This window comes from Pavona decussata, unplaced genomic scaffold (assembly GCF_977016875.1).
Source record: "Pavona decussata unplaced genomic scaffold, jaPavDecu1.1 SCAFFOLD_195, whole genome shotgun sequence".
In the NCBI taxonomy this organism is placed as follows: Eukaryota; Metazoa; Cnidaria; class Anthozoa; order Scleractinia; family Agariciidae; genus Pavona; species Pavona decussata.
Genome location: NW_028145604.1, coordinates 2,421,025 through 2,446,918, shown reverse-complemented (window position 1 = coordinate 2,446,918; position 25,894 = coordinate 2,421,025). Strand labels below are relative to the sequence as shown.

Genomic DNA, 25,894 nt, shown 5'->3' with positions numbered 1-25,894 from the left:
ACTCTTTTTTTTTGGGTTTGATTATACATATATTTGGGAAATATTAATCCTTTTTTATATTATCTCCATAGAATTTTAACAGGAATAATATAAACACTAACAGTGTTTAAATTAAAACATTCACCTTGCCGGGTAGGCTGCATCATATATTAATTTATATACGTAGGTATATTTTGTCCAGCATCTTTAGACTTATGTTTTACCACGCCGGGTAGGATACGTCATATATTAATTTATGTACGTAGGTATATTTTGTCCAGTATCTTCAGACTGACATTGTAAAACGGTAAAAATGAAAGATCGCCACACACGATGAGACAAGTTCCAGGGACCTGATGCAGGGACTAGTTGGGGGACCTAAGATTAGTCGAGGAGACCTGTTCCATCGTATGAAAAACCCATTTTTGTCAAAAAAAAAAAAAAAAAAAAAAAAAAAAAAAAAAAAAAAAAAAAACAACGATCTGGGGCCCGTTTCTCGAAAGTCCTGGTAACTTACCGGGCCCGATAAGTATATTTTTAAATGTTTTTTCGCCGATTACACAGTAATTAAAGACATGGTACTTGGCCAATGTTTTCATAGAATTATAAGATTCTAAAACTGAGTATTCAAAGCTAACAAAAATTGACTTCTGCTAAGAAACGTTCATCACCAAAGACACTTATCGGGTGCGGGTAAGTTACTGGGGGGCCGTTTCTAGAAAGTCCCGGTAACTTACCGGGCCCGATAAGTGTCTTTGGTGATAAATGTTTCGTAACAGAAGTCAATTTTTGTTAGCTTTGAATACTAAATTTTAGAATCTTATAATTCTATGAAAACATGGGCCAAGTGCCATGTCTGTAATCACTATGTAATTGACGGAAAGACGATTAAAATATACTTATCGGGCCCGGTAAGTTACCGGGACTTTCGAGGAACGGGTCCCTGGTCCCTACGGTATATCACACGGATTTAAACTGATTTTGTGCCGTCAATATTATGTTTCCCTATTCATATGAACTGCTTGTGGGTCAAGTACCTGCAACCAGTCCGTTGTTGTGGTTCAAATTTAAACTTTATCTTCCTATTGTTATTGGGTATGGTAATGTCTCATAATGAGTTTGAAACAATGGAAAATAAAATTTAAACCAAGGATAAAATTGAACCACAACAGGCACCCTACAAGGGAATTGTCTATCCCAGACCGCGGGATTTGTCCCCTTGTGTGTGCCGACCTTAATTATTTTACGTGATTTATTTTAAATATTTGGCAGAAAATAACTAAAAAGACTGAAGGTTGGTTATTCAAAAACTACCTTTAGCAGAGTTCAACAAAACTATAAAAATTGGGTGAATGGTGGAGAAGTGCCAAAATTTTGAAGGAACTCCAAACGTTTAACCCTTTAAGCCCTAACAGTGATCAGCATCAAATTTCTCCTTGTAATATCAATGCTTATTCAACCTCTGAAGTCATGAGAATTTAGGATATGATCGGATATTTTGTTGATATTTTAATAACTTCTCCCTGGTACTTTTATAAGAAAAGTATGGGGAAAAGATAGGAGAATATGTTACGTTGTCACGCTCTTTCCGGACATGTCTAGTTAATAAGTAAATAAGTAAACATCAGTCTTGTGATCTGTACAGTGACGATAGATTTCTAACTATGTGGGAAATTGACCACTTATTGGTGTTTTTAGTCTGGAAAACAATGTTGGCAGCAACACATTCTAAAAGTTTTCAACAGCAGAATCAGAAATTATCTATTTTCCCAAGTTTTTTTTTAATATTTGCTCTAGAAAGTATTGTGAAAACTGATTTCTTATTGATTATTTTAATCAAAATCCCAACACATTGAAATTTTGAAAAACTTACATTGTCAATTATTACATTAATTTAATTTGTACTATAAAACACATGCTTTTTCTAGTCTGAACAGACCTGGGGCCCGTTTCTCGAAAGACCCGGTAACTTATCGGGCCCGATAACTATATTTTTAATCGCCGATTACACAGTGATTGCAGGCATGGTACTTGGCCAATGTTTTCACAGAATTATAAGATTTTAACATTTAGTATTCAAAGCTAAGAAATATTGACTTCTGTTAAGAAACATTCATCACCAAAATCACTTATCGGGCCCGATAAGTTACTGGGACTTTCGAGAAACGGGCCCCTGATAAATGTATGAAAAAAGGAATTAAAAAAAGCACAAAAACATAATTTTGCTTGTAGGCTACAATTAGTTTATATAAGCCAATTTTGTTACAAATGATTTTATTAATAATTATTGATCATTATTATGATTATTTAAGAAAGTTAATCACAATAATATTGTTAAACTCTTTGAGCATACATGCAGCACTTAAATCTCATGTCAAACATATTGTACCAATGAAATTGGACTAATAAATGTATTGTGAAATAATGTGACGTAATGTTTTAAGCTTGGTGAATAAATGTGTATTTTTTCAGTAAGTGACACAGGCATACTCAGAAAAAGAAAATCCAAGTCCTTCTAACAGGAGTCAAACTAGGCTCGATTTCTGCCACTCCCTTGGGTCCGGCTTTCCTCCGCGGGTGAGTGTGGGCTTGTTTCCCGCACAGCAGCTGGTAATCAAGCCTAGAGTCAAACCTATGACCTTCCAATTGTGCAGTTCCAGAAAATATCCATACTCCCCCACGCAAGGTCTTTTGTTTTGCACCCCTGCTACCCCTAGGAAATTCCAGTTTAGCTTTATACTTTGCTTCGAAAATTTTGACTTTCAAGACCACCCTCCCCCTAGGAATTTTTGATGACCTTCCATGGGGTGGGTATGGATTTTTTCTGGAACTGCACATTACTGGTACAGATGCTCTACTACTGAGCTACGGGAGACTCATGGTAGCTTAACTAAACCAATAAACTAGGTTGGGAGAACTCGGATTTTCTTACTTCAAGTATACCTGTGTCAATGACTGAAAAAAAAATACATCTATCAATAAATTTATTATGCCTCAACATGTGAGGTAATCTTTGATGTAATAGGACCACCAGTAGCCTGTGAAAACAGTTGTTTCTCACCAACTTGGACCCAGAGCAGTGAGAGGAAGCTGTATGTATTCATAGTGTACACCATAGGTGCCTTATTCCTCAGTCTAACCACAGGTATTCCAAACTTGCCAACTGCACCTTTCTAGATAGGAACCACAAAATGTGCTAGATGCCAACTCCCAAGTGTGCGTTTCTGTGACAAAATTAGTACCTACCTGCCTGACTGGAGTAGCCTAAACACAGCTTTCAACTCTCTAATCTCCCTAAACATCATTCTTGTGACTAACCCCAACACAGGATCACACGTACTGTATTTACACCTCTTCCCTTCACAGTACTCTTTAAGTACTTTCTGGCCAGGAGAACTCACCATTGATTATGTAGCATCATTCCAGGGTAAACATTTCAAGCCATTAAATTCACAGTTGATGTATTTAAAGCCATTGTCAGAAGCCTCTGATGAAACTGTCAGTGAATGCGTTTTTGCTGACACCCTACAGACAAATGGACATAAACGGATAAGAGACATGTCTACAGCTACAATAAAATACTCCAGATTTTTTTTTAGTGGAGCAGATTAATCTGCAAATAGGTTACCTTTAGGATAACGTTGTGGCTCAAATTTGTCTAACAAAGAAGTTCCACAAAAAAATTTAGCGACTTGGATAAAACAATTTTTTAAAATGATTTTCGAAAACCTTAAAATTTGCTGCCATTTGGGCTCACCGCTTCCCTTAGTCTTCTCTCGGTTCTCTCAGAGCTGTGACATAGACAGAGGAACATGTGACTTCAATTTCATCTTAGCTGTTCAATTGCTGTGTCAGACAAGCTCTCTTCGGCATTGCAGATGTAACACGAAGACCAACAACAAAATATCAACAATAACCATTTTGCCTTCATTTTGTTTGCAACACTCTAGCACTGGTTCCTGAATAATGATGTCCTTTGCCTTCCTAGTCAGCAGCACAGGTAAAAATATAGGGTTTAAAAAAAAAATTGTATATTCTGCAAATCGAAACATTTTTTCGCAGAAGTTCTTTGGGTGATGTGTAGATTCAGGTGAGAAAATTAAAAAATTAATACACGGGAATTTTAATTTTAATTTCTCTTTGTCTGACATTCACTTCCATTATCTGGAAGAAATGAAATAAAAATCAAACTGGTTTTAAAAATTAAAAACCAAAGTCAAATTTAAACCACAAAACAGTAAACACATTTGTACGAACAATCAACACAACTGATCCTTGTATTATTTTCCTTTGTTGCTGAAAAGTGACTAAGGCAGGATTGAAGATTTTACTCACGTTATAAAGAATGCCAGATTAAATGACCAACCACAACAAATTCTCCTGCAAAGACAAACCGGCCAAAAATGTACAATCTCTTAACTAACATTCAAAACTTGCTCGTATCTATAACCTATTTGGAATGATTGTCTTAATACTGAGTGGAAGGACTGTTCAGAGTCAACACTTGTGTGCATGTTTGGCTGAAAAAATAAAAGGGAGTGAAATCTAAGAATTTGGCATCCTATTTAGTCATCAGAAAACAACAAGAATTGAAGGATTTTGTTCAGGAGAGGCATAATTATGAGACTTTTTGCCTTAAAATCAAAAGTGCTCCAAATAAGCCGTATTTTGGCACAGAACCCAGTTGTCATGTAAGAAACTAACTAAAGTTGCGTACTTAATTTTTGAGCAAAATGCCAAATAAACAAGAAATAGATTTACTTTTCTAGAAAGCAAAAGCGACCTACACAAAAGATATACCAATACTCAACTGATTTATTTTGTATACGAGACTGAACCAAGTTGAGTGAAGCATTGGTTGTTGTGAACAAAAGAAATTGGAGGGCTTACTTGGAGCAATTTTGATTTTAAGGCAAAAAAGTCACTTGCACAAAACCTTTCAATTACAGTGCTCTGTTATTCAAACTCTGCACTAAAATGGGTCACTAAAAATGAAGAAGATTTTATTGGCAGTTTTACATCTTAGTTACTGTTGTTTTTTCCCACTACACCTGAAGGACCAGGGAGGTAGAACAACAAGTAGGATTTTTACAGCCATTTTTGCCATAAAACAAGAGTTTTGTTGTTTATTAACAAGCAAAAATGTTACCTTATTTTTATTGCTTCCTGTTTAGCATATGTAGTTTTCACCTCAAAAGTATGCTGCAAATAAAAAACAAAAAAAAAAAAAAGAAAAATGCGGTTTACTAACTGAATGAAAAGCCGGCTTCAAAAATCATGGCTGTGACAAAAAAATAACATACATTATGACTGGAGCGTGCAGAGACTTTAATTGTTTCTTTAATGTCAGGATTTGCCACCACATAATCTTCCCAATTCACTTCAATGCTAAATCCATCCAACACTGCCTCAAAAAAGTTGGAATTCTTGATGGTAATAGTAGTCTGTTTGAGTAAAGACAAAATTATTAGGTCAAACAAGTGTATTACTCAAATCTGAGAAAAATCATGCATAAATATTATTTGAAAATATATTCTGTAATAAATAAATGTGGGGTTCTAGAAAATTCCTCCAGAATGTAATTTTAACACATTTCTATAATCTGATGACTTGACTACAACAAGAGGAATGACAAATAAGTACATACAACACTGTATTTTCACACAAATACAACATGTGAACCAAACACAAATTGACTGTCCATGGTTCCATCTCTCATTTTACATTTTTATTGTGTATATTTGCCTTCAACGTTGAAAGAATGCACTCCTAATATAGACTGGAGTTGAGATTGTATGGGTCAATTAACGAATGAATGGATCTTGGGATGCATATCTGGCATCCCTCGCAGATTTTGCAGGCGCAGATGACATCATCACCAACTTGGCAAAGGAGAGAGAGCTTGGGATCAAGATCATCTAACACACTCCCTAATCTTTGATTATTACTAGTTTTACAGTTTAATTTTACTTGTATATTTTTCTTCCTATTCTTATATTCATTAAAATAATTCACATTATTTTGTACAACTATTGTATGTTTTAATCCAAAAAAGTTTTTCCAGAAATTTAGCTTTATTAAAATAACTACATGTAACAGTCTATAACTATATATGTTGCTGTCCTTACTGGTCAGTTTCATAGGCAAAAATTGTGAGACATTATGTTAAATCATACCTAGTTAAGCTAAATTGCATTTTAATAAAATACTGAAAATACACATAAAATACTCACATCAATAACAATAAAAGGACCTGTCCTGTTTGACTTTCGTAAGGCGATGTTCATCGGAGATGCACTGACCAAGTGAATTGATATATTTCTTGGAAAAAGTATTACGCCAATGACAACAGAGATTGCCAAGCAAACAAAAATAGCTAACAAGAGATACAGAACCCTAAAAAAAATTTTTAAAAGTTAATACGGTATGCTCTTTTTTAAAAACAATAGGGTGCTAAATAAATAAACATATAAATAAATAAATAAATCAATCAATCAATCAATCAATCAATCAATCAATCAATCAATCAATCAATCAATCAATCAATCAATCAACTTTGTTTAACAAGGGTGACACTAATAACAGTCAGATTCCAGATTGAATTTTGAAATTGAAATTGGTTTTTGAGGAGTCAGGAAAACTGCAGAACCCGGAGACAAACTTCTCCAAGGAAGGACAAGAACCAACAAGAAACTCAACCCACATTTGAGGATGAGCCCAGGAATCAAACCCGGGCCACATTGGTGGACTCAGAAATTAATTAATAATATAAGTATTTATTTATATGTATGTATGTATTTATTTATTTATTTTTGTTTCTAGTTTGTAAGAATTTTAACTTTTAGGCAGCATTCTTAACAGCAATTGATTTAATCTCTGTAATTTTTATGTTAGGAGAAAAAAAGACTCACGTTCTTCTTGGCTTGAGTCGTCGGTCTCTCACAGGAATCAATGCAACCAAGTCATGTTCTTGCTCTACAAGAAAAAAGAAACAATAAAAAGTCAGTTGACATTGTAATTTCTCAGTGCACCACCACTCCTTGAAGCTTGCATCACCTGCTATCACTGCAACTGAACAGGCATATGTCACATTCTAGAATCCAACCTTACCCTGTTTTTTGAAAGCACTACCACCATTTTGTATGCTGCGCTATACCCAAGGCTGAATTTCTAAAAATTTTGCCATACTAATAGCCCCAGTTTTGTTGCAAAATCTTAGAAATATCACAAGTTCATGTGAAAACTGAGCAAGCGTAAGGTCTGTTTAAGATTTCCTGACCAAGAAAGTGATACGTCCCCTTTCCTATAATGTCATTTCACTGCAGTACACCTTTCCTTCAAGCCAGTATGGAGCAGGGATGGTGAAGTGGTGAGAACGTTTGCCTTCCAGCAATGCAGCCTATGTTCAATTCCCAGACTCAGTGTTATATGTCGGTTGAGTTTGTTGTTGGTTCTAGTCCCTGCTCCGAGAGGTTTTTCTCCGGGTACTCCAGTTTTCCTCTCTCCTCAAAAACCAACATTTCCAAATTCCAGTAGACCTTTATCACACAGCGGCCATGTTGAGTCTCAGGTGAATAAAAAGCTTTGTTTTTGCACGGCAAGCCTGGCACTGAATTTGCGTCTGGCTGAGGCTTGCCGTGCAAAAAAAAAAAAGGTTTTTATTCCTCCGAGACTCAGGATGGCCGCCTAGTGATAAAGGTCTATTTTATCTGATCTGGAGAGTGTCCCCAACAAGTGTTCTGCAATAAATACAGTGACACTTAAAATAATTTAAGTGATTTATTAAACAGGGCCGTACCAAGGGGAGGAGCCTGGGAAGGCCCGTGCCCACCTCCCTCCCCCCCTCCACAGTTTTTTGTCCCTGAAAAGTAAACACATATACAAGCATAAGAGACCATAAGAAGTTTAAAATAAAATTTCATCTCCCAGAGGTTTGAAACAATAACAAGATGTCAATAATTCCGAAAGGAATCATTCCCAACGACAGCGACTAGCTGAAGATGTATGCAAGACTCTATCTAGGGATAGAAGTGAAGTCGCATTTGATTTGTTTTAGACTGGAGGTTGTTAAAGAGGAAAAGTGAAGTGGATGCAGTCGCCGAGCCACAGCTGCCAAGAAAACGACGACTGGAGCTCCCGCGTGGAAAGAAGGAGACAGTGGCATACAATTACATTACTTTCCTTCTACAACCAAGGAGCGTTTCCGCCACACGTATTATTCAGCAATTGACGTCACCATAGAGTGTATTCGCACTAAATTTAATCAGAAGGATTTCAAGGTCTACCAAAGCATACAGGAACTTCTTCTGAAGGCGGTAGCAGGTAAAGACCACGAAAAAGAACTTGTGAAAGTGATGGCCGTGTACGGGGATAACGACCTGCAGCAGTACAAGCTAGAAACCCAGCTGTCCCTTCTTCCAGACATGGTGAGGTCAATGGGGTACAACACTTCCTGATTCGACATTGCTGACCTGCTGGACTTTTTTCAGTCACGCGGAAATGCTCGCATTTATTTCCCCTGCAACAGGACCATGGACATACCATGGTCAACCATGGTTTAAACATGGTTGATCATGGATGCCAACCATGGTCAACCATGGTTTGACAATGGTGCAACCATGGTTTAACCATGGTCGACCATGGACGTTAAATGGCACAAGGCCGACCATGGTTGACCACGGTCAAGCTGGCTGTGGAAAGAAACAGGGTCAATCGTGGTTGACACCATGTCCTTAGTTTGATACATACCATGTTTGACCATGGTCAACCATGTCCTTAGTTTGATACATACCATGGAAAACCATGGTCAACCATGTCCTTAGTTTAATACATACCATGGAAAACCATGGTCAACCATGTCCTTAGTTTCATCCATGGAAAACCATGGTCAAACATGCCATAGTTTTGATCTATTTAAATAACATACCAATTACTAATATAACACAATGGTCAACCATGAAATGGCAAGGCAGAGCCTGTCAATGCTTCACTAGATTGGTACCGTTTAAAATCTGGAAGTTATTGATTAATCACAAGAACTATTGCATGGAACACAACTGCATTCTTAATGAATTTCCATGGAATTCATCGATTAAAACATTTCACTGATCATGATTTGCCATTATAATGGAAACAGCTTTATTTATAAAGCTTAAAATTACACTAAAGGCTTTAACCACAAGTAGTAACTGAGTGACATCTGGACAGGAATTTATTACTTTTCTTTGATCAGGCTTTACATAATTCATGTAAATTCATGTAATTAATATTCCTGAGTAGTACAGTAGTAGCAAAAGGCACGATTCATAATAAAATGAATCAGTTAAAATTAAGAGTCCAACGATCATAGTGGTCGACTTATCTTGTTGAGCAGGATTTGGTAACTTCACTCTGAAGCTCAGTACAGTCTTGAGTATCGGCTTGACAACAATATTGAGTTGAAAATCTGTAGTAAAACAGAAAATTGAGCACTTTGAGTGAGTTCTTCTGAGTGATCACAGTGATCTTGTTGGTTCCTGTGTAAAATGAGTGCATTCTAACATCTGAGGTGACAGTTACAAAAATATACACCCAAATTGGGCATGAAGTTGATCATGAACTGATCTCCATGCTTCATTCAAATCAAGATCATGTAAGTCTTCAGCCTATACCAAGACATTATATCAAACCGGCTACAAATAATAATAATATTTATTACCCCGTAAAAACAATAATGCGAAAGCTTTGTATTAAAAATAAATAGGGAATGTCTACTTCAAAAATCTCGAATTTGCTCTATAAAATTCAAGAGGGGCAATTGCACTCGCCCAGAAGATCTATAAAATCACACATTCTCACGTAGACTTTCATCAAAATTATTGTGTGAAATCTTACCTCTTTCTAAAAGTAGTTATCCACATTTGCTGCTATAATCCATCATTTTTTAGCTTAACAGAGGTAAAAATCCAGAGGAAATGTCTCCTAAACGCTTGAATCCAGCCTAAAATCTAAAATGAAACGGTCTTTTCACGAGCCCGCAGTGTCATATCTGCTGACCAAAATGGCTTTGTTTATTGAATGAAATCCAAGATGGCTGCCGGTACTCAGTCAGACTCCAGCTGCAGACGCTTTCTTGCTCATTTTAAAAGCTAGCATTGCGCATGAAGGTCGTTGAAATTATCATTCAAAGCATTGCTGTTCTTTTTGGCATTTAATGGAGTCAAGATTCATCAAAGAAGGTTTGAAAGTAATAGTGTTTTCACAAATGCAGTTCAGTGTACGACTAATAATAAAATTGTAAGCTCATGTTTTTTAGTATTAAAGCTTTCCTTGAAAGGAAGCCAGTTTAAAATACTTATATCAGTTGCTCATCTTGGTTTTATGTCTTTATACGTCCAATTAAAATAACATACAAAAAAATACAGCTCACTCTTGTGGTAATAAGACAACGTAAACAATTCCTTTCTCTTTCTTCCAAACCATTTTGTTATTAATTGTTGCATATTAATTAAAATTTGCCATGGTTAAGATTAAAACTTACAACAAAGAAACAGTGAATTATACATGTGAATAGACCATATTCGTATTCTCGGTATTGAACTGGATCGAGCTTGCAATGGAGGCTCGACAGGCGGGGGAATATATTAGAAACCATTTGCACCTGCAAAGATTTCCCCGCATAAGCCTCGTGTGCAAGCTAGAATTTTAAAAACAAGGACTACCACTTGTTCTGCTAACTAGGCAAGAGCTCCAAGTGAAGAAAAACATATACTAAAAATCACTATTGGGTTAGTCCTCTTAAACATGGTCAGTCATGGTATTTCATGGTTGACAAAAAGCGACGCAAAAGTGTTAAAGTTTTATTTTATCTTCCTTTCTGTTATATTTATTTCAGTGAAGCAGCAAAAATTTATGCTTTAAATGTGTTGAAACAAAAACAGTTTTACTTGTGTATTAGCGAATCTATTATCTAGCGCATGAGTGACACTCATGGTTGGACATGTTTGGACATGGTTGAACATGGTTTTCCATGGCGTTCAGTAATTTTACTTCAGTGCTTATAAATGTGATCTAAAATTGATGAAAATCACTTTTCTTCATCCTCACACACATCAACTGCAACTTTCTACACAGTATCTTTCAATACTTGATAGTGACATTTTTTAACCATGGTTGACCATGAACCATGGTCAGCAGTAAAAGAGTCACCATGGTCAGGCAGCATGGTCACAACACTGTCGACCATGGTCAACCATGGTTGGCAATGAAAAACCATGGTACCATGGTCACCCTGATGCCGGAAAAACTCCTATTTATGACATTTGCATACTTGGTAAACTTATGCTTGTCATACCAGCAACCAATGCCGTCAGTGCACACTCGTTCTCGCGCGCAGGCCACCTTAATGCGGGTCAAGACCTACCCTGCGTTCAACCATGGGAGAGGCCAGGCTCAACCACCTCATGCTTTTGCATGTCCACAAGGAATTAGCAGATGGTATGGACATGGTTGAGGTTGCCAATTTGTTTGTGGGAGATAATCACCGGCGCAAGCATTTGTTTGGAAAGTTTTCGAAGTACGATCTTCCAATGAAGTCTGCGTTTGTGTCTAAGGCAACTCAAACAGTCTAAATGACCACGGACTTACTCTGATGACTCTGACAGGTGAAATATATATCTGCTGGTTTCAATATAGAGAGAACATTTCAAGAGGTTCTCTGGACCCAAAACCCTTTACTTTTAAAATACAACAAGCTACTTAAAGGGGCAGTGTCACTTATTTTTAATGTCACTTTGACTAGCCGAAAAACATGTCTGTATGGATGTAAACGTCAAAATAATAGTTCAGTTTTATTAACAACAATTAACCCTACTAGTGCACAGAACCTAGTATCATTCATCTTTATCTGCGGATGGCTAGGATGGAAATGGATTGGAACTTGAAAACATTGGCCAGTTTTTTCAAGTACTTCGTATGTATCTTGGAAAAATGGCTAAAAAGTGATTATAGTTTATTCTTGCTCTGAGAAATTGTTTCATATCTTCTTTCACGGTCCTGTAAGAGCAATTTCATGTTAGAGAAGAGGATCTTAGTAAAATAGTTGAGAACTTTTGACCACCTCCGTGACAGCGTGCCTTTAAAAATCTTTCGGCCCCCCCCCCCCCCCCCCCCCCAGTTTCTCAAGGCCTGCTACGGCCCTGTATTTTATTTACTTCAGTTTTTTTTTTTTTACACCTGCTCTCAAATTTCACATAATTATAAACAGCTCATTTAATAAAGCAAACCCGTAGAAAAAGAAACTCGAATTTCCTGAAGGAGGCTAGAACACCTGAAAAACTACAATGAATGGTCGAGCAGTAATCAAAGACGAACTTTTGGAAAATATCCGTCCTGAAAGGAAAGTTGCCCCTTAGTTTCGTTCAATGGAAGGAGTTAGCAGACAACACACATACTAGCTGTTTTCTATTAAGTACACGTTATTCGTTGTGTTGATTTTACGTCCTTGCTTTTTGTCCCGTAATGGCGGCTTATGATGAATACATGCAGACTTAACACTCGGCCAACGTGTAGCGCACGCGCAGTAGACCCCTCTTTGCAATTTGAGACTTACGAATTTTTATAACTTGGGCTCCGCCCAAAGTAGTAACATTCGCATGAGAACAAGAGCATCGGAAAAGGATGAATAAGATCGCAATATTAAATTCTTAGAGTGGGACAACACAAACCGACAACGTCTAGAGGATGTCTCCGATATCCTGTTGCGCGAAGTGACTTTGCGTTCGCTACTTCAGCAGAGAAAGCAGCACTTTGACACCATCGTTGCCATCGCCCCTGCCGTTTCCACCACCATGACTTGTAGCCCTTTATCTTTTATTACATTGGTTGACTTTTTGGAAGAGCGAAAGAAAATTCGATATGTACTTCATATACAGTGGAACCTCGATTTAACGAAGTCGCTGGGGACCGGCCAAATTTGTTCGTTAAATCGAGGGTTCGTTATATCGAAAACCTCGATATAACGAACTTGATGGGAAACGACCAAAATGTTCGTTATATCGAGGTCATAGTTAATAATTGATTTGTAACACAGGTGACTTCTGTCACGCAATTCAATGCAATTTTCGTCACCCAGAAGTGCCACGTTTTGAGTTGCAATTCATTAAGCATTTCAGTAGCAATAATTTTCACTTTTGAGCAGACGCGCAGCTTTTGTTTACAAACAAGACGCTGTGGGAGCGTTTACTTGGGCGCCGTTGTATTAGGAGTTTCTGAGCATGCACGTTTAATAGTTCAGTCTTTGGTGACAGGTGAACGATAAAAGATTCGCTGAGAGTGTTAGGCATCATATTTGCGATAAACGTGATCAGTGTAGTTCGACCGAAAATGTCACGCAAACAAAATAAAACATTACTCTCTTTAATACTAAACACGTCGGATATTGTAACCATGAGGTGCATCTAAGATAATGATGGATTTTGGCGACAAAGGAGTATTTGCGGTTCCAGTGGTAATGATGAATTTTGGCGACAGAGGGGTATTTGTGCGAATACCTTTCCACCCTGATACCCTTTTTTTCTGGGCTTGCTATGAGAGATGTTCCAGCTTTTTCACTGTTCACAGCGCACGATAGCAAAATGTCACACAGAACGTGCAAGATGACACGCGTGCGAAAAGACATGCGTTTTATATAGGACGCGTGCGGATAAGGCAAACCTCACAGAACATCCGATTTACAGAAAGTTAACTCAACGAATCTATTTCATGATCACTGGAATAGGACAGAACTTTAATGACAAAATCAACGCGCTCTGTGAGTGACCAAAGAATGAACTATTTCAAATTATGTCAACAGTTATTTGTTTATTAAACACGCAAAAAAGAAAATAAACTTCACTCGCACTGGAAGGCAACGCAAAGGTCGAAGTCTACGTTCATTCTTTTAGTGGTTTTGCGTGATTGCCAATGGACAAAATATCATGACACAAAAGAGAGTGTTTCCAGGATTTAAAGATTGAAAGAAGCTGGGTTTATAAAGTGGAAAGACACTGCAGCTCCCGTGGCGATTGAATAACAAGCAGAAACAGTCCAGTTTTCCTTCCAACAACCGCCGAAAATATTTTCTTTCTGAATGCCGCGTCGCCGGATGAAACTTGATACACGTGAACGATTTTGGTTGCCTTGCTCGTGATAGCCTGAGTATCAGGCCTTCCTAAGGGGAGGGGGGAAGGGGAGGGGGAGGGGGAGGGGGAGGGGAAGGGGGTGAAGAGGAAAGGAAGGCCTGACACAAAACCTTTCAGAAGTTTGTGTCGAACGTCCGGATTTTGGACGTTGGCGCTGATTGGACGAAACACAACAGGTTACGTCACACCGCCGGAAACAAAAATTATCATGATAGACTAAACAATGCAACTGTCGCATGTTTTGTATTTTGATATCAAAGGTCATTTCTGGGTTACGAGCGCTGCGTTTATCGCCTGTTGAGCAACCGTCGTTCTTATACCCGTTGAGGCATTTTATTTGGGTTTGGTACGTTTGGCTTGTTTCAGTGCGTCCAGTGACAGTACAGCCCCTCTAGTTAGGATTTGAACTGTTTAATAATCTTTATCCGGCCGCCTATTTGTTTTCGCAGCTGAGATCTTGTGTTTCTTATCACGGCTATTTGTCTTTTGATTAGTTACGGCTGCGTTTTTATCATCACTTCTTGCCATCCTGAACTGTGAGATTTGTATTTTCCTCCTGTAATGAAGCTGTATTTAGTCGCGAATTCTGCTCAGTGGTGCTCAACAGAAAATGTTTTGTTTGGAGAGACTTTTGCAATGGAGCTGTCTGTGTAACTTCAATTCATATTTCTCACAGCGGTCATCGCTGACATGACAGTTGCATGACCGGAAGTTATTTGGATTGGCTGCTATTTACGGCGAAGCGTCATGCTCATCGAGGGGGCGGAATACTCATCTCAATGCTTTTGTGTCAGGCTTTTCTTCCCTTTTCCCCTTCCTCTCTTCCCCTTCTTCCCCCCCTCCCCCCACCCCGAAAAGCCTGATACTCAGGCTAAGCTCGTGATAGCCTGAGTATCAGGCTTTTCTGATACTCAGGCTCAGCTCGTGACCGATTTCTTCCCGGTGTTTTCAGCGTGGCAATTCCTTTCTGCATCCAAACGACGGCTTCTTTCCAAGTTTTGTAACATCGGAAGGGGCTTTCAGTTTTGCTAAAGCCCGGGTGCTAAAGTTGCTATTTTGGCTTTATCCAACGTAAAAATAAAAATGCGTTTAGCGTTGCGGTACTCAGTTGTTGTTGGTATGAATATGCAAATTTTCGGCGTTTACCTTTGTTCCAATGAATCGATCTTATCGCTAACACTCGACTCCGAAGGAAAGATTTTTTTTCCAGATTCTACGTTTAGCGTGTCAATTTGGCGTGCCCGTGCGTTCACCTTTTTCCCTGTTTTCCCGTGGGGATCACATTTTGGTTTTATCCAAGTGAACGTAAATAAAGAAATTAATTCGTCAAGCGTAGATTGTCACTAGGCATTAGCAAACTTTCAGTGTTTACATTTGTTCTGGTGAATAGATCTTATCGCTCACACTGGACCCCGGATGAAATTTTTTTTCGAAGCTTTAGTTTTAGTTTCCTACTTTACCTTAAGCCTTTCACCCACGAAATGGTCTTGAATCTTTAAAGTTAATTGAACGTTTTCTTTTTCATATTGCGGCCAGAGAAATGAAATGTTTTGCTCGGCTGTATGTAAATTCAGTGTTTACGTCCTGATCTTATCGATTCGTACGTTTGACACCGAATGGGGATTTATCGAGAAGAGCCAAAAGAGCGTCTGAGGTTAATTGAAGTCGAACTTTTGGAAAATATCCGTCCTGAAAGGAAAGTTGCCCCTTAGTTTCGTTCAATGGAAGGAGTTAGCAGACAACACACATACTAGCTGTTTTCTTTCAAGAATACGATATTCGTTTTGTTAATTTTCATCCTTGTTTTTTGTCCCGTAATGGCGGCTTATGATGAATATATGCAGACTCGTAGACTCGGCCAACATGTAGCGCACGCGCAGTAGATCACTGCGTTTTGGCGTAGACGAAGAAATCCTATTTTATAACTTGGCGCTCCGCCCAAGTAAAAAACGACACTTTCAGCGTAGCGATTTAAAAATGTAGCAACATAGAGGTTATACAGAAAATTGTCTATGTAAACAAGGAAACGGGCTTTAGTGTTGTTATGTTGCACTACCCAACATTTCCGGATTTCAAAGATTTAATGTGTTTGCTTCAATGTCTGTACCTTTGCCAAAAACATTTACAGTCCAAACATAGCTACATATCAATGATAATCAAGAGTTTCTTCAGTTTCTCGACACGCGAGTTGCGTTCTGTCCATAACTAAACTTAAACAAAAAATGGTAGATGCTAGAAAATAGAAACCAGCAGCAGTTTATGTTTAATGAAAGAATTCTTTCAATGTAGATTGCCTCTTTTTTCTGGCTTGCATCCTCACTGAAAAATGTGTCCTCCATTGACGACGGCGAACGCAGAAATTTTTGCTCTTTCGCGCCTGACTTTAACATAAGGATTTTAAGGATATGTTGCCTGTTGATCTGTCCAGCGTTTATCTTCTGTCGCGTGTCGACATGGTAATTCGTTATATCGAGGTAAATTTTACGTTTGGGCTTCCGGAATATGTGCGTTATATCGAAGAATTTGTTATATCGAGGTTCTATTCCATACATTTTACTGTAACTTTGGCTGGAACATAGAATATCATTCGTTATATCGAGGACTTCGTTAAATAGAGGTTCGTTAAATCGAGGTTCTACTGTAATCGAAAAATATGACATAACACTCATATTCGAGTGGGAATCCGGTCGTTTCGCCTAAGGGTCGTTCTTATCAGGTTTTACATTAGAGAGATTTAGCATCGCGTTTACGTGAAACGGCAAGGTGACGTTTGCCGTTTCACGTTTCACGTAAAATAGCGTGAACCTTTTGACTTTAGCTTCGCGTGTGCTTAGCTTTTGCGAGTTTCCATGAAGCTGTTTTGCGACTCACCGTGGTGAGTTCATGAAGAAAAGTGCCATAAGGAGTGAGTTATGAAGGATTTTTAAACGTGAAACTTAATTTGCCCTAGTATGACTTGTCGGAAAAATTATTGGGGTACTTATTTTCAACAGTTAAATACTTGTGTGTATGAGAAAAAAGGAAGAAATACTTACGTAGTTCTCACGTAGACCTCAAACGCGAAATAGCCTGTTTTCACGTAGAAACGCGGGCAACCGGCAACCGGCAAACGCGAAAAATGGCGGGAAAATCGTGGTCACGTGGTCAGTTTTGCCGTTTGTGTTTCACGTATACGTGATGCTAATGGCCAGACAGCTATTTTTCGTTCGCCTCTTCCCATGACACCCTGCGTGCCTCAATCCATCCTTGTATCCAATCTTCTCGCCCCACAAAACACGTAAATAACGACTGGGTACGAGTCTGTATCAAGTTGGAATTTACGTGTTAGCACAAATATGCGTAACCATGTCGATAACCTGTCGATATATAATCGTGACGACCAATTGTGACGAAGTTTGGGATATTCGACCGATTGGATTCGAGATAAGGGACCGATCGTTAATTACGTCCTAGGGGGGGGCGGTGGTTTTCTAAAAAATCGAGTGTTTGAAAATTTTACCCCCCCCCCCCAAATTTTTTTAAACAAAAGTTCTACCCCCCACTACAATGACAGTTTGAAAATTTTACCCCCCCTCCCCCCCCCCCCAATGGTTGGCCTTGTGGTTGAATTGTTGAGAAGTTCCTGGGCACAACGCTTGGTTACATGCGAGTCGCTAGCTCTCTGAATCTGAACTGGCAAGAGAAACAATCAGAAGTTAGGCGAAATTCAAGTAAGGAAATGTACCTTAGAATATCTCTTGAATGTTTTGATAATAACGATGTTTTGTTATTGCTGGAGTCTATTCTTCACTTGTCAAAAGAAGGTACACAGAAGGTCAAAGCAGCTCGGGGTTTGAGAGCAGTACAGGAGCATTCGATGTATGGATGTGGATATATAGATTTTGAAGAAGCCTACCATCTCTATTCGTCTTTTAGTCAATTTTTTTTGCCCAGATAAACAAGCCTTCAGAGATAAACTGCTTGATGAAATACACGGTTTGCATGTCCATGTCATTACTCAACCTATTACGTGCAAGATCTTTGTCGCTCTGAAGAATAGTAGCGATATGGAGAAGTTTCTAGTCGGTTTTACCAACTCTATGATTGATGAGAATGATTGCTAAATACATTTAGTTGGTACCTTTTGTATGTCTTAAAATTTTACCCCACTCACTTTTCGTACAAGGTAAAAAATTACCCCCCCAAAAAGAGCTCATTTAAAAAAATTACCCCCCCTCAAAAAACACCGCCCCCCCCTAGGACGTAATAAACGATCGGTCCCTAAGAACGCAAAGGGTAGTCGGAAGCATTGAATTCGACGACGAAAGATTATGACGAGTCTCTGCTTTCACGAGGGGAGAAATTCACTGAGCGAGTGGGAACTTTCAGCGACTGCGGAGAGAATTTACTGAGTGAACGTTTGCTTTTTGTGTCTAGTGCGAAGCACGTAGACACTATGGAAGAGCGAAAGGAAATTCGATAAGTACTTTATATAATCGCAAAATATGACGTATTGTACTCATCCGTATAATATGGATAAATAAAATAAAATACCACATCATACCATGCCATACCATACGTAACACGCATAAGGCTCTTATCAAATTTTACACTATCTCATGGCTAATATGAAGGGGAAATTTTCGTGTTAGCAGAAATATGCATAACCGTGTCGATATATAATCGTGACGACCAATCGTGATGAAGTTTGGGATAATCGACCAATTGGATTCGAGAAAAGGACGTAAAGGGTAATCGGAAACATTGAATTCGAGGACGAAAGATTACGACGAGTCTCTGTAACCTTAACCCTAACCCAAACCCTTTTCATGGGGTCATACATGAACCCCTCTTCCTGCTTTCGACCATGTGGTTTGACGAAGGGAGAAATTCACTGAGCGAGTGGGAACTTTCAGCGACTGCGGAGAGAATTTGGCGAGTGAACGTTTGCTTTTTTAATCTTTACGATGAATTTCTTTAAAATTAGTTTTCCAGTATGCCACAAATTTCGAAGTACGAGTCAATCTGGCCGAATGAAAGGCTTTTTAAAAAAGATGCCTTCAAGTGTTCAATCAATGCTGTCGGCGCCAACAGCTAAATGTACACGCTTTAATTTCGGTGGCCCATATATGCAATGCACATTTATAACATAGCGCGCGTCCATCCTAATCTAATTCCTATTGGCGTCATCATGGTACATTTCTCAACATACGCACGGCCGTGCGTCCATCCGATGAAGTGTGCAAGTCAGATGAGGGAAGCATGCGCGCGCTATGTTATAAAAAAACTTTTTTACAGGGAGACAACACCATAAAAATGTATATTTATAAGAGCTTGTCGAAGTTTAATGAAACGTTAAGGTTAAACCGATTTGCAAAACCACTTTTACCTTTTTTTGTACAGAGAATTTTGCAATTAATCAGAAACAAACCTGTTTTCCAGGAATCATTTACTTTATTTTCACTATGTTATAAAAGAATTGGTTCATGCTTTTAGCTGTGCGTATACCGAGTTATGGATGCACTTAGGAAGTTTGGAGAACACTCAAGAAGCTAGAGTTGCTCGATGCGTAACTCTTACGCTTCTCTCGTGTTCTCCAAACTTCCCGCGTGCATCCATAACGCGATATACGCACGCTAAGCATGAACCAATTCTTAAATAAGTTTCCCAGTGCACAAAATTATTCCTGGCACCCAATGGGCTAAAAATGGCCGAAAGACCCTGGGACTGCACTGTCATTGAGGCCTGGTCGCGTTGTTTGCCGCGCTTTCGATCAGTTTTGTTGTAAATAGAGGACATGAATGTCTGGCATTTGGTCAGAAATGTCACTGATGTGGCAACATGAATCACTACCAATCGCTTTGCCGCAGCAAGACTGTTGCTACCGTGCAATTAGATGATGGACCTGATCAATATGAAATTTGCACTGTTGGAGAACAGTCCAGCCCTAACCGACGGCAGGCCGGAAATGAAGTCCGTTTTCAAGTGGACACTAGATCCGAATGCGATTTATTACCACTTGTGACGAACCCTAATAGAACGTTTAGTTACTAGTTACGGGGCCCTGGGACTAGTGCAGTCTATTTCCGGTTTCCATAGTATTCCCAGGGCCCACTCGGGCAATCACCTCGTGCTCGTTTAGTTTTCCATATTTCAGTGTCGGAGTTTCGATCGGAGTGTCAGAAATCGTCCCTTTTTGGGGTTCCCCTGGGATACCTGACTTTTCACCATAAAAAGCACACCAGTAAACCATCGTCTATCGATATTGTGCCTTTTTTGGTTAACACTTAGCTTCCCTGCGAACGCCACACCACTCAAAGTGTACAAATCAATCACTGGAGATGACACTGTCGAAATGCTAAGGAAATGCAACAAATCAATTGTTTCCTACACTGGTGAACGAAAACAAATCGCCGGAAAGATAAATCTCCCAGTCTGGCGTAAGGACAGAAAGAAAACTCTGACTTTTAATGTCGCAAATGGCGATTATCAGCCTATCCTATCCTATCACTCAAATTGCAAAACCAAGCAGCTAGAGTTATTCTGCAAGCCAACTGCGAGGTAAACTCAAGCCTGCTTCTTGAAACATTGAAGTGGGACTAGCTATCATTAAGAAGAAGAAAGCAAAAAGCTATATCATGATGTTTAAGTCCCTCAACGGGTTAGCCCCATTGTGCTTGCGTGAATTATTCAGTGAGCGACACACAGAGTATGACTTGCGTGATTCTTTCCGTAAGTTAAACTTACACAAGCCGCGTACTAACAATTTGAAAGGTAGCTTTAGCTATAGCGGTGCCTTACTGTGGAATTCTCTTCCTGAAAGTATTAGGGCGATCAGATCAATTGGGCAGTTTAAGAGGAATATCAACCGCGCACTTGAAACATTCGATTCCCACTCGGCAATCTTGTAAATAAGTTTTTTTTATAGTTATTTTAATTTCTGCAAATGATTGTGATAAAAATATACTATTCATTACTGAAGATTTTTAACCGAGTTTAAATAAAGAACACAAGTATTGCGCTTGGAATCGTCAGGCTAGCTGATTGTGACGTATTATCGCTCACGATATCGCCACAAAGCAACACGATCCTTCCAGGCGAGTATAAAATCATCACGGACGAGAGGGTAAAACCGAAAGTTCACCCCCCGAGGAGAGTACCAGTTGCAGTACGCCCAAAATGAAAAGTTTGACGAACTAGTACAGGGAAACGTCATCACACCAGTAACAGAGCCAGTAACAAAATTCGAATTTTTTGGACCCAAGGGATCTGAACGAAGCGATCAAGCGAGAGCACTACCAGATGCCTACCATAGAAGAGGTCGCTACTCGACTTGACAAAGCTAAGCTTTTCACAGTGGTTGACGCAAAAGACGGATTCTGGCAGAAGAAACTAGACCGCTAGTCAAGCTACAAAACCACATTCAACACTCCCTTTGGACGCTACTGTTGGCTTCACATGCCCTTCGGTATCTGTTCCTTTCCAGAAGTATGGCAAAGAACCATACACACATTTGTGGAGGGGCTTCAAGGCGTAGAAGTCATTACTGATGACTTTGTTATCGCTGGTTTCAGCGACACCACTGAAGAAGCTTACAAGAGCCTAGAACAAAATGAGCGATCATTCTTCACAAGATGCAGAGAATGCCGGGAACTTGAAACTGAACAAACAGAAAGTCAGTCGTGCTCAGACAAACGTACTATTCATGGGGCACCTGCTTACTCCCGAGGGACTCAAACCCGACCCCCGGAAGATTGAAGCGATCGTTTCCATGCCTGAGCCAGAAGACGCCACAGCACTTAAACGTTTCCTTGGAATGGTGAACTACCTTTCTAAGTTCATGCCGCATCTGAGCAAAATGGTAGAGCCGTTGCGGAGATTAGAAGATAAAGACGTGGAGTGGCATTGGATGACGCAGCAAAGTATCGCGTTTAATACTGTGAAGAAGTACCTAACTGAATCTCCAGTACTCGAGTACTACAACGTGAATGAAGAAGTTACCATTCAGTGCGACGCATCTGAAACAGGTCTGGGAGCTGTCCTCATGCAGAAAGGTCAGCCAGTGTGTTGCGCCTCAAAACGCTCACAGAAACAGAAACCAGATAAATACGCCGGCCCAGACCGAGAAAGAGCTTCTTGTCATCGTATGGTCTTGTCACAAGTTTGACCAGTACATATATGGCCGCGACATCGTACACGTTGAGTCTGACTATGAGCCTCTACAAGCGGTATTCAAAAAGCCTATACAGCAGTCACCCAAACGACTACAGAGAATGCGCAGTTGACATTTAGTACGAGAAAGCGCAGTTGACATTTAGTACGAGAAAGGCCGTCTAATGTTCATTGCAGATTCCCTGAGCATGAAGATGGACTTTCTGTATGGCCCAACCGACTGCAAGAGTTCAAACGAGTCACAGCAGATGACCCAGAGATGCAGTTATTATGTCGAAAAGACTGCCTTGGGGCTTTACTACGACAGCCGAAACGAGCTAATTGAAGATGGTGGACTGGTTTATCGCGGAGAACGACGGGTTGTTCCTCAATCGCTGCGAGCTGATATGCTCAAAAAAATTCACAGGTCGCACATAGGAATCGGTGGATCCCTAAGCAGAGCCCGGGAGCTACTCTATTGGCCAAGAATCAACGCGAAAGTCAAAGATTACGTTTCCAAGTGCAGCGTTTGCCAGTAATACCAGCCAGAGCAATGCCGAGAAGAACTCCAGCCACATGAAATGCCCTGTCGTTCTTGGTCCAAAGTTGGAGCTGACATTATCGAGCTTGGACCACAACAGTTCCTGATTATGGTGGACTACTGGTCAAATTACTTCGAAGTACAGGAACTGAAACGAATCACGTCAGCAAGCGTGATCCATGCACTTAAAGTCCAGTTTGCCAGACATGGTATTCCGGAAGTCCTTGATACAGACAATGGGACACAATTCAGCTCGTCTGAATTTGCGAATTTCGCCGAGACGTGGAGATTTGAGCGCAAGACCTCAAGCCCGCGCTATCCTCAGTCGAACGGAAAAGCGGAGAACGCCGTCAAAGTTTGCAAAGCGCTGCTAAAGAAAGCACAGCCGACAACAAAGATCCCCCACTAGCGTTCTTAGACTGGAGAAACACCCCGTCAGAAGGTCTAGGAACCTCACCAGTCCAACGTCTGATGGTCCGGAAGAACACGAACGCTGTTGCCAACCCAAACGAAACTGCTGGAGCCAAAAGTAGACAGCCAGATAGGAGACAAGTTGGCAAAGCGCAAAGCCATACAAGAGCAGCGGTACAACTCGAAGAGTCAACCGCTAACACCGCTACAGCCAGGTCGAGCGATCAGGATGAAACTCCCTGGTGAAACTAAATAGGCCTTATCACGGTTTTCGACGCCATTTTGACGAGTAGGCAAACACGTCTGAAATACAAGTGTTTGTATGGAAATCCGATGTCAAATAACTTTCATAAAACATCGCTTCTGAAAAATTCATGAATTGGAAACTTTTAACACTAGTAAAAGGATTTTAAGAAAAAAATTGGAGGGATGTAGCTGTGCTAGAAAGCGTCCAGTCGTGTTTTGAATTTTCCATACATTTGTCTGTATAGCGAACCAGCCGTGAACTGCTACTAAAAATAGTTCGCGGGAAAAAAAAACAGACAAATGTATGGAAAGTTCAAAACACGACTGGACGCTTTCTGGCACAGCTACATCCCTCCAAATTTGTTTCTTAAAATCCTTTTACTAGTGCTAAAAGTTTCCAATTCATGAGTTTTGTCATCGGATTTCCATACAAACACGGTTATTTTAGACGTGTTTGCCTACTCGTCAAAATGGCGTCGAAAACCGTGATAAGGCCTATTCTTGTATTGGTTGTTTTGTTGCATTTATTGATTTATTGACATAACCGGCATTCCGAGCATTGTGTACATCCTACTGTTTGATCTTGATTATTTTTCATATTTTTCCAATAGGAAACCAAGGGAAATATTCAAGTAACATGGCCTACAGAAGGTCGTCCAAACTCACTAAACAACAAAGTCATTATGGAAGTGCTTTCAGACTCCAGTGTTGAGTGTAATCATAAAAAATACTGCACTTTCGCCCATGTTTCTTTTTCATTGATGAAGGTTTCTCCTAATCTTTCGTCATGATAATAACAATTATTTCCACATACAAAAAGAATGATTCCTTAACAAACTTCATTGCAACATGTCTACTGTTCTACAGCTTAATTGTGTTACAAACTTATATTCTATGGTTCATTCTGTTACTGTTACATTGTTGTATCTGCCCAAGTTGTGTTACAGTTCATGGAAAAACTCTCGTTGATAGTATCATATCCGTCATGATTTTAAACTTGTTAGCATTAGTATTGACACCAATAAGTATGCCAATAAAGCATTTGAATTATTAAACACTTTGCTTGTACAATATACTATTGTATGGCTTCCTCTGCCATGTGTTTGACCTATATAACTTTCTTTATCCCTAAAGCACAATAAGGAAATGTCTGAACGTTAACAGCAAGCATCTCCTGAAAACAGATAAGGAGATTCTAACAAGCCATTCTAATTTTGTTTCACTTGCTGTCGTTGCCTTCATTTCATGGCCATGATATTCATCGACCACACAAGATGACCTACATGTATGAGGTACAATCTCGCACTACACACATGTACGCATTGTGGACCTATTTTTTCTATCACTGAATACGTGAAGCTGTTTTGCTGTATTGAAATTGGGGCGTTGTAAGCATCTAACATCAACGACTGGAAATTATTTTTATGACTGGCTGTCTTCGAAGTAAATTTAATGCCGATTTAGGTCTTGTTTAAAATGAGAAAAGTCAGATACAGTCTTTTCTTTCACAGCGATTCTTTTAGCTAAACAGAGTCCTTTCCAGAATGCTTCCCCCCCCCCCCCCCCCTTCCACCCCCTCGTCTCCAACGCATGACTTGGGATCCAAACCACATTCGAGGTGGTCATTTCTAGTTCGGTGTAGTTACTAGCAACACTTTCGCAGCCATCCAAGCTCACACGCTCGTCAACGAGTCCCACGTAATCTTTGCACCCAGCCGTGTCTCATGTTCTGACGAAAGAATAGCGTGATCTTCTCCCACATCCAATATCAAAATTCGTCCAAGATGTTTCGCCCATATTTCCTATTTGACGCACCAGCAATAGTTCTGGCAGCGGAAGCGAGGTAACGATATTTTCATGGAATATTTCAATTTCAAGCACTTTTGTAGCCAAATTTAAATTTGGTTGTTGGTGAAATGATCGACGACCTCCCAGACCAATCGAAAAAAAAAAAAAAAAAATGGCTCGCATGACTCGCACGGTGGATCGCATCACTCGCTGACTCGCAGATTTGGCAGACCCTCCGAAAATCTTAACTTATCATACCGTAGCTTAATAAACTACAACGTCAAACTGAACTCATTTAACTGCTCAAGTCCGCTCCTTTCATCTCCTGATGCTTACAAAATGTAAAGCAAAATCAACTAACCTTTTGTGAGTTTTCCACCGCCTCGACACGTCGGACATGTCTGGGTTAATGTATCTCTGTCATGCTCGTTTATAGCTCTCCCGTCGAATTCTTCATTTCCGTACGGTGAACTAGGTGCCTGAGCTGTAGCAGCTGTCCCAGAAAAAATTTCTTCATGAACGTTTCCGTCACTGCTTTGGTCGGAGAGAATATTTTTCGGAAAATCTGACATGTCCCGCTCGCTGTGTTTTTCCTGAACCAGTGAGGCATTCACCCGAGAAGCATATAACCCCGAAGCGT

At 39.7% G+C, this 25,894-nt stretch overlaps 1 protein-coding gene across 2 annotated transcripts; it reads right to left on the bottom strand.

Annotated features, from left to right (window-relative positions):
• Positions 1 to 1,972: 1,972 nt before the first annotated feature.
• LOC146461744 (transmembrane protein 106B-like) lies at positions 1,973 to 25,866 on the bottom strand. Of its 2 annotated transcripts, XM_085086488.1 has the most exons (8): positions 25,616 to 25,866; positions 6,891 to 6,954; positions 6,213 to 6,375; positions 5,283 to 5,423; positions 5,129 to 5,181; positions 4,315 to 4,359; positions 3,381 to 3,504; positions 1,973 to 3,152 (listed from the first exon to the last, which is right to left on the bottom strand). In XM_085086488.1, exons 1-7 carry the CDS (start codon positions 25,824 to 25,826, stop codon positions 3,387 to 3,389), a joined length of 795 nt encoding a protein of 264 aa, XP_084942614.1. In that variant the 5' UTR covers positions 25,827 to 25,866; the 3' UTR covers positions 1,973 to 3,152; positions 3,381 to 3,386. The 2 variants fall into 2 exon arrangements, with proteins under 2 accessions (XP_084942614.1, XP_084942613.1); XM_085086487.1 differs by having other exon boundaries at positions 1,973 to 3,504.
• Positions 25,867 to 25,894: the final 28 nt, after the last annotated feature.

Excerpts from the sequence above, each read along its gene's own strand:
- LOC146461744 (XM_085086487.1), bottom strand. The coding sequence starts at position 25,826 with ATGTCAGATTTTCCGAAAAATATTCTCTCCGACCAAAGCAGTGACGGA. Across the intron at positions 6,376-6,890 it reads CGACTCAAGCCAAGAAGAAC|GGTTCTGTATCTCTTGTTAG; the intron begins GTGAGTCTTTTT and ends AATTTTTTTTAG. Across the intron at positions 5,424-6,212 it reads GTCCTTTTATTGTTATTGAT|ACTACTATTACCATCAAGAA; the intron begins GTGAGTATTTTA and ends TTACTCAAACAG.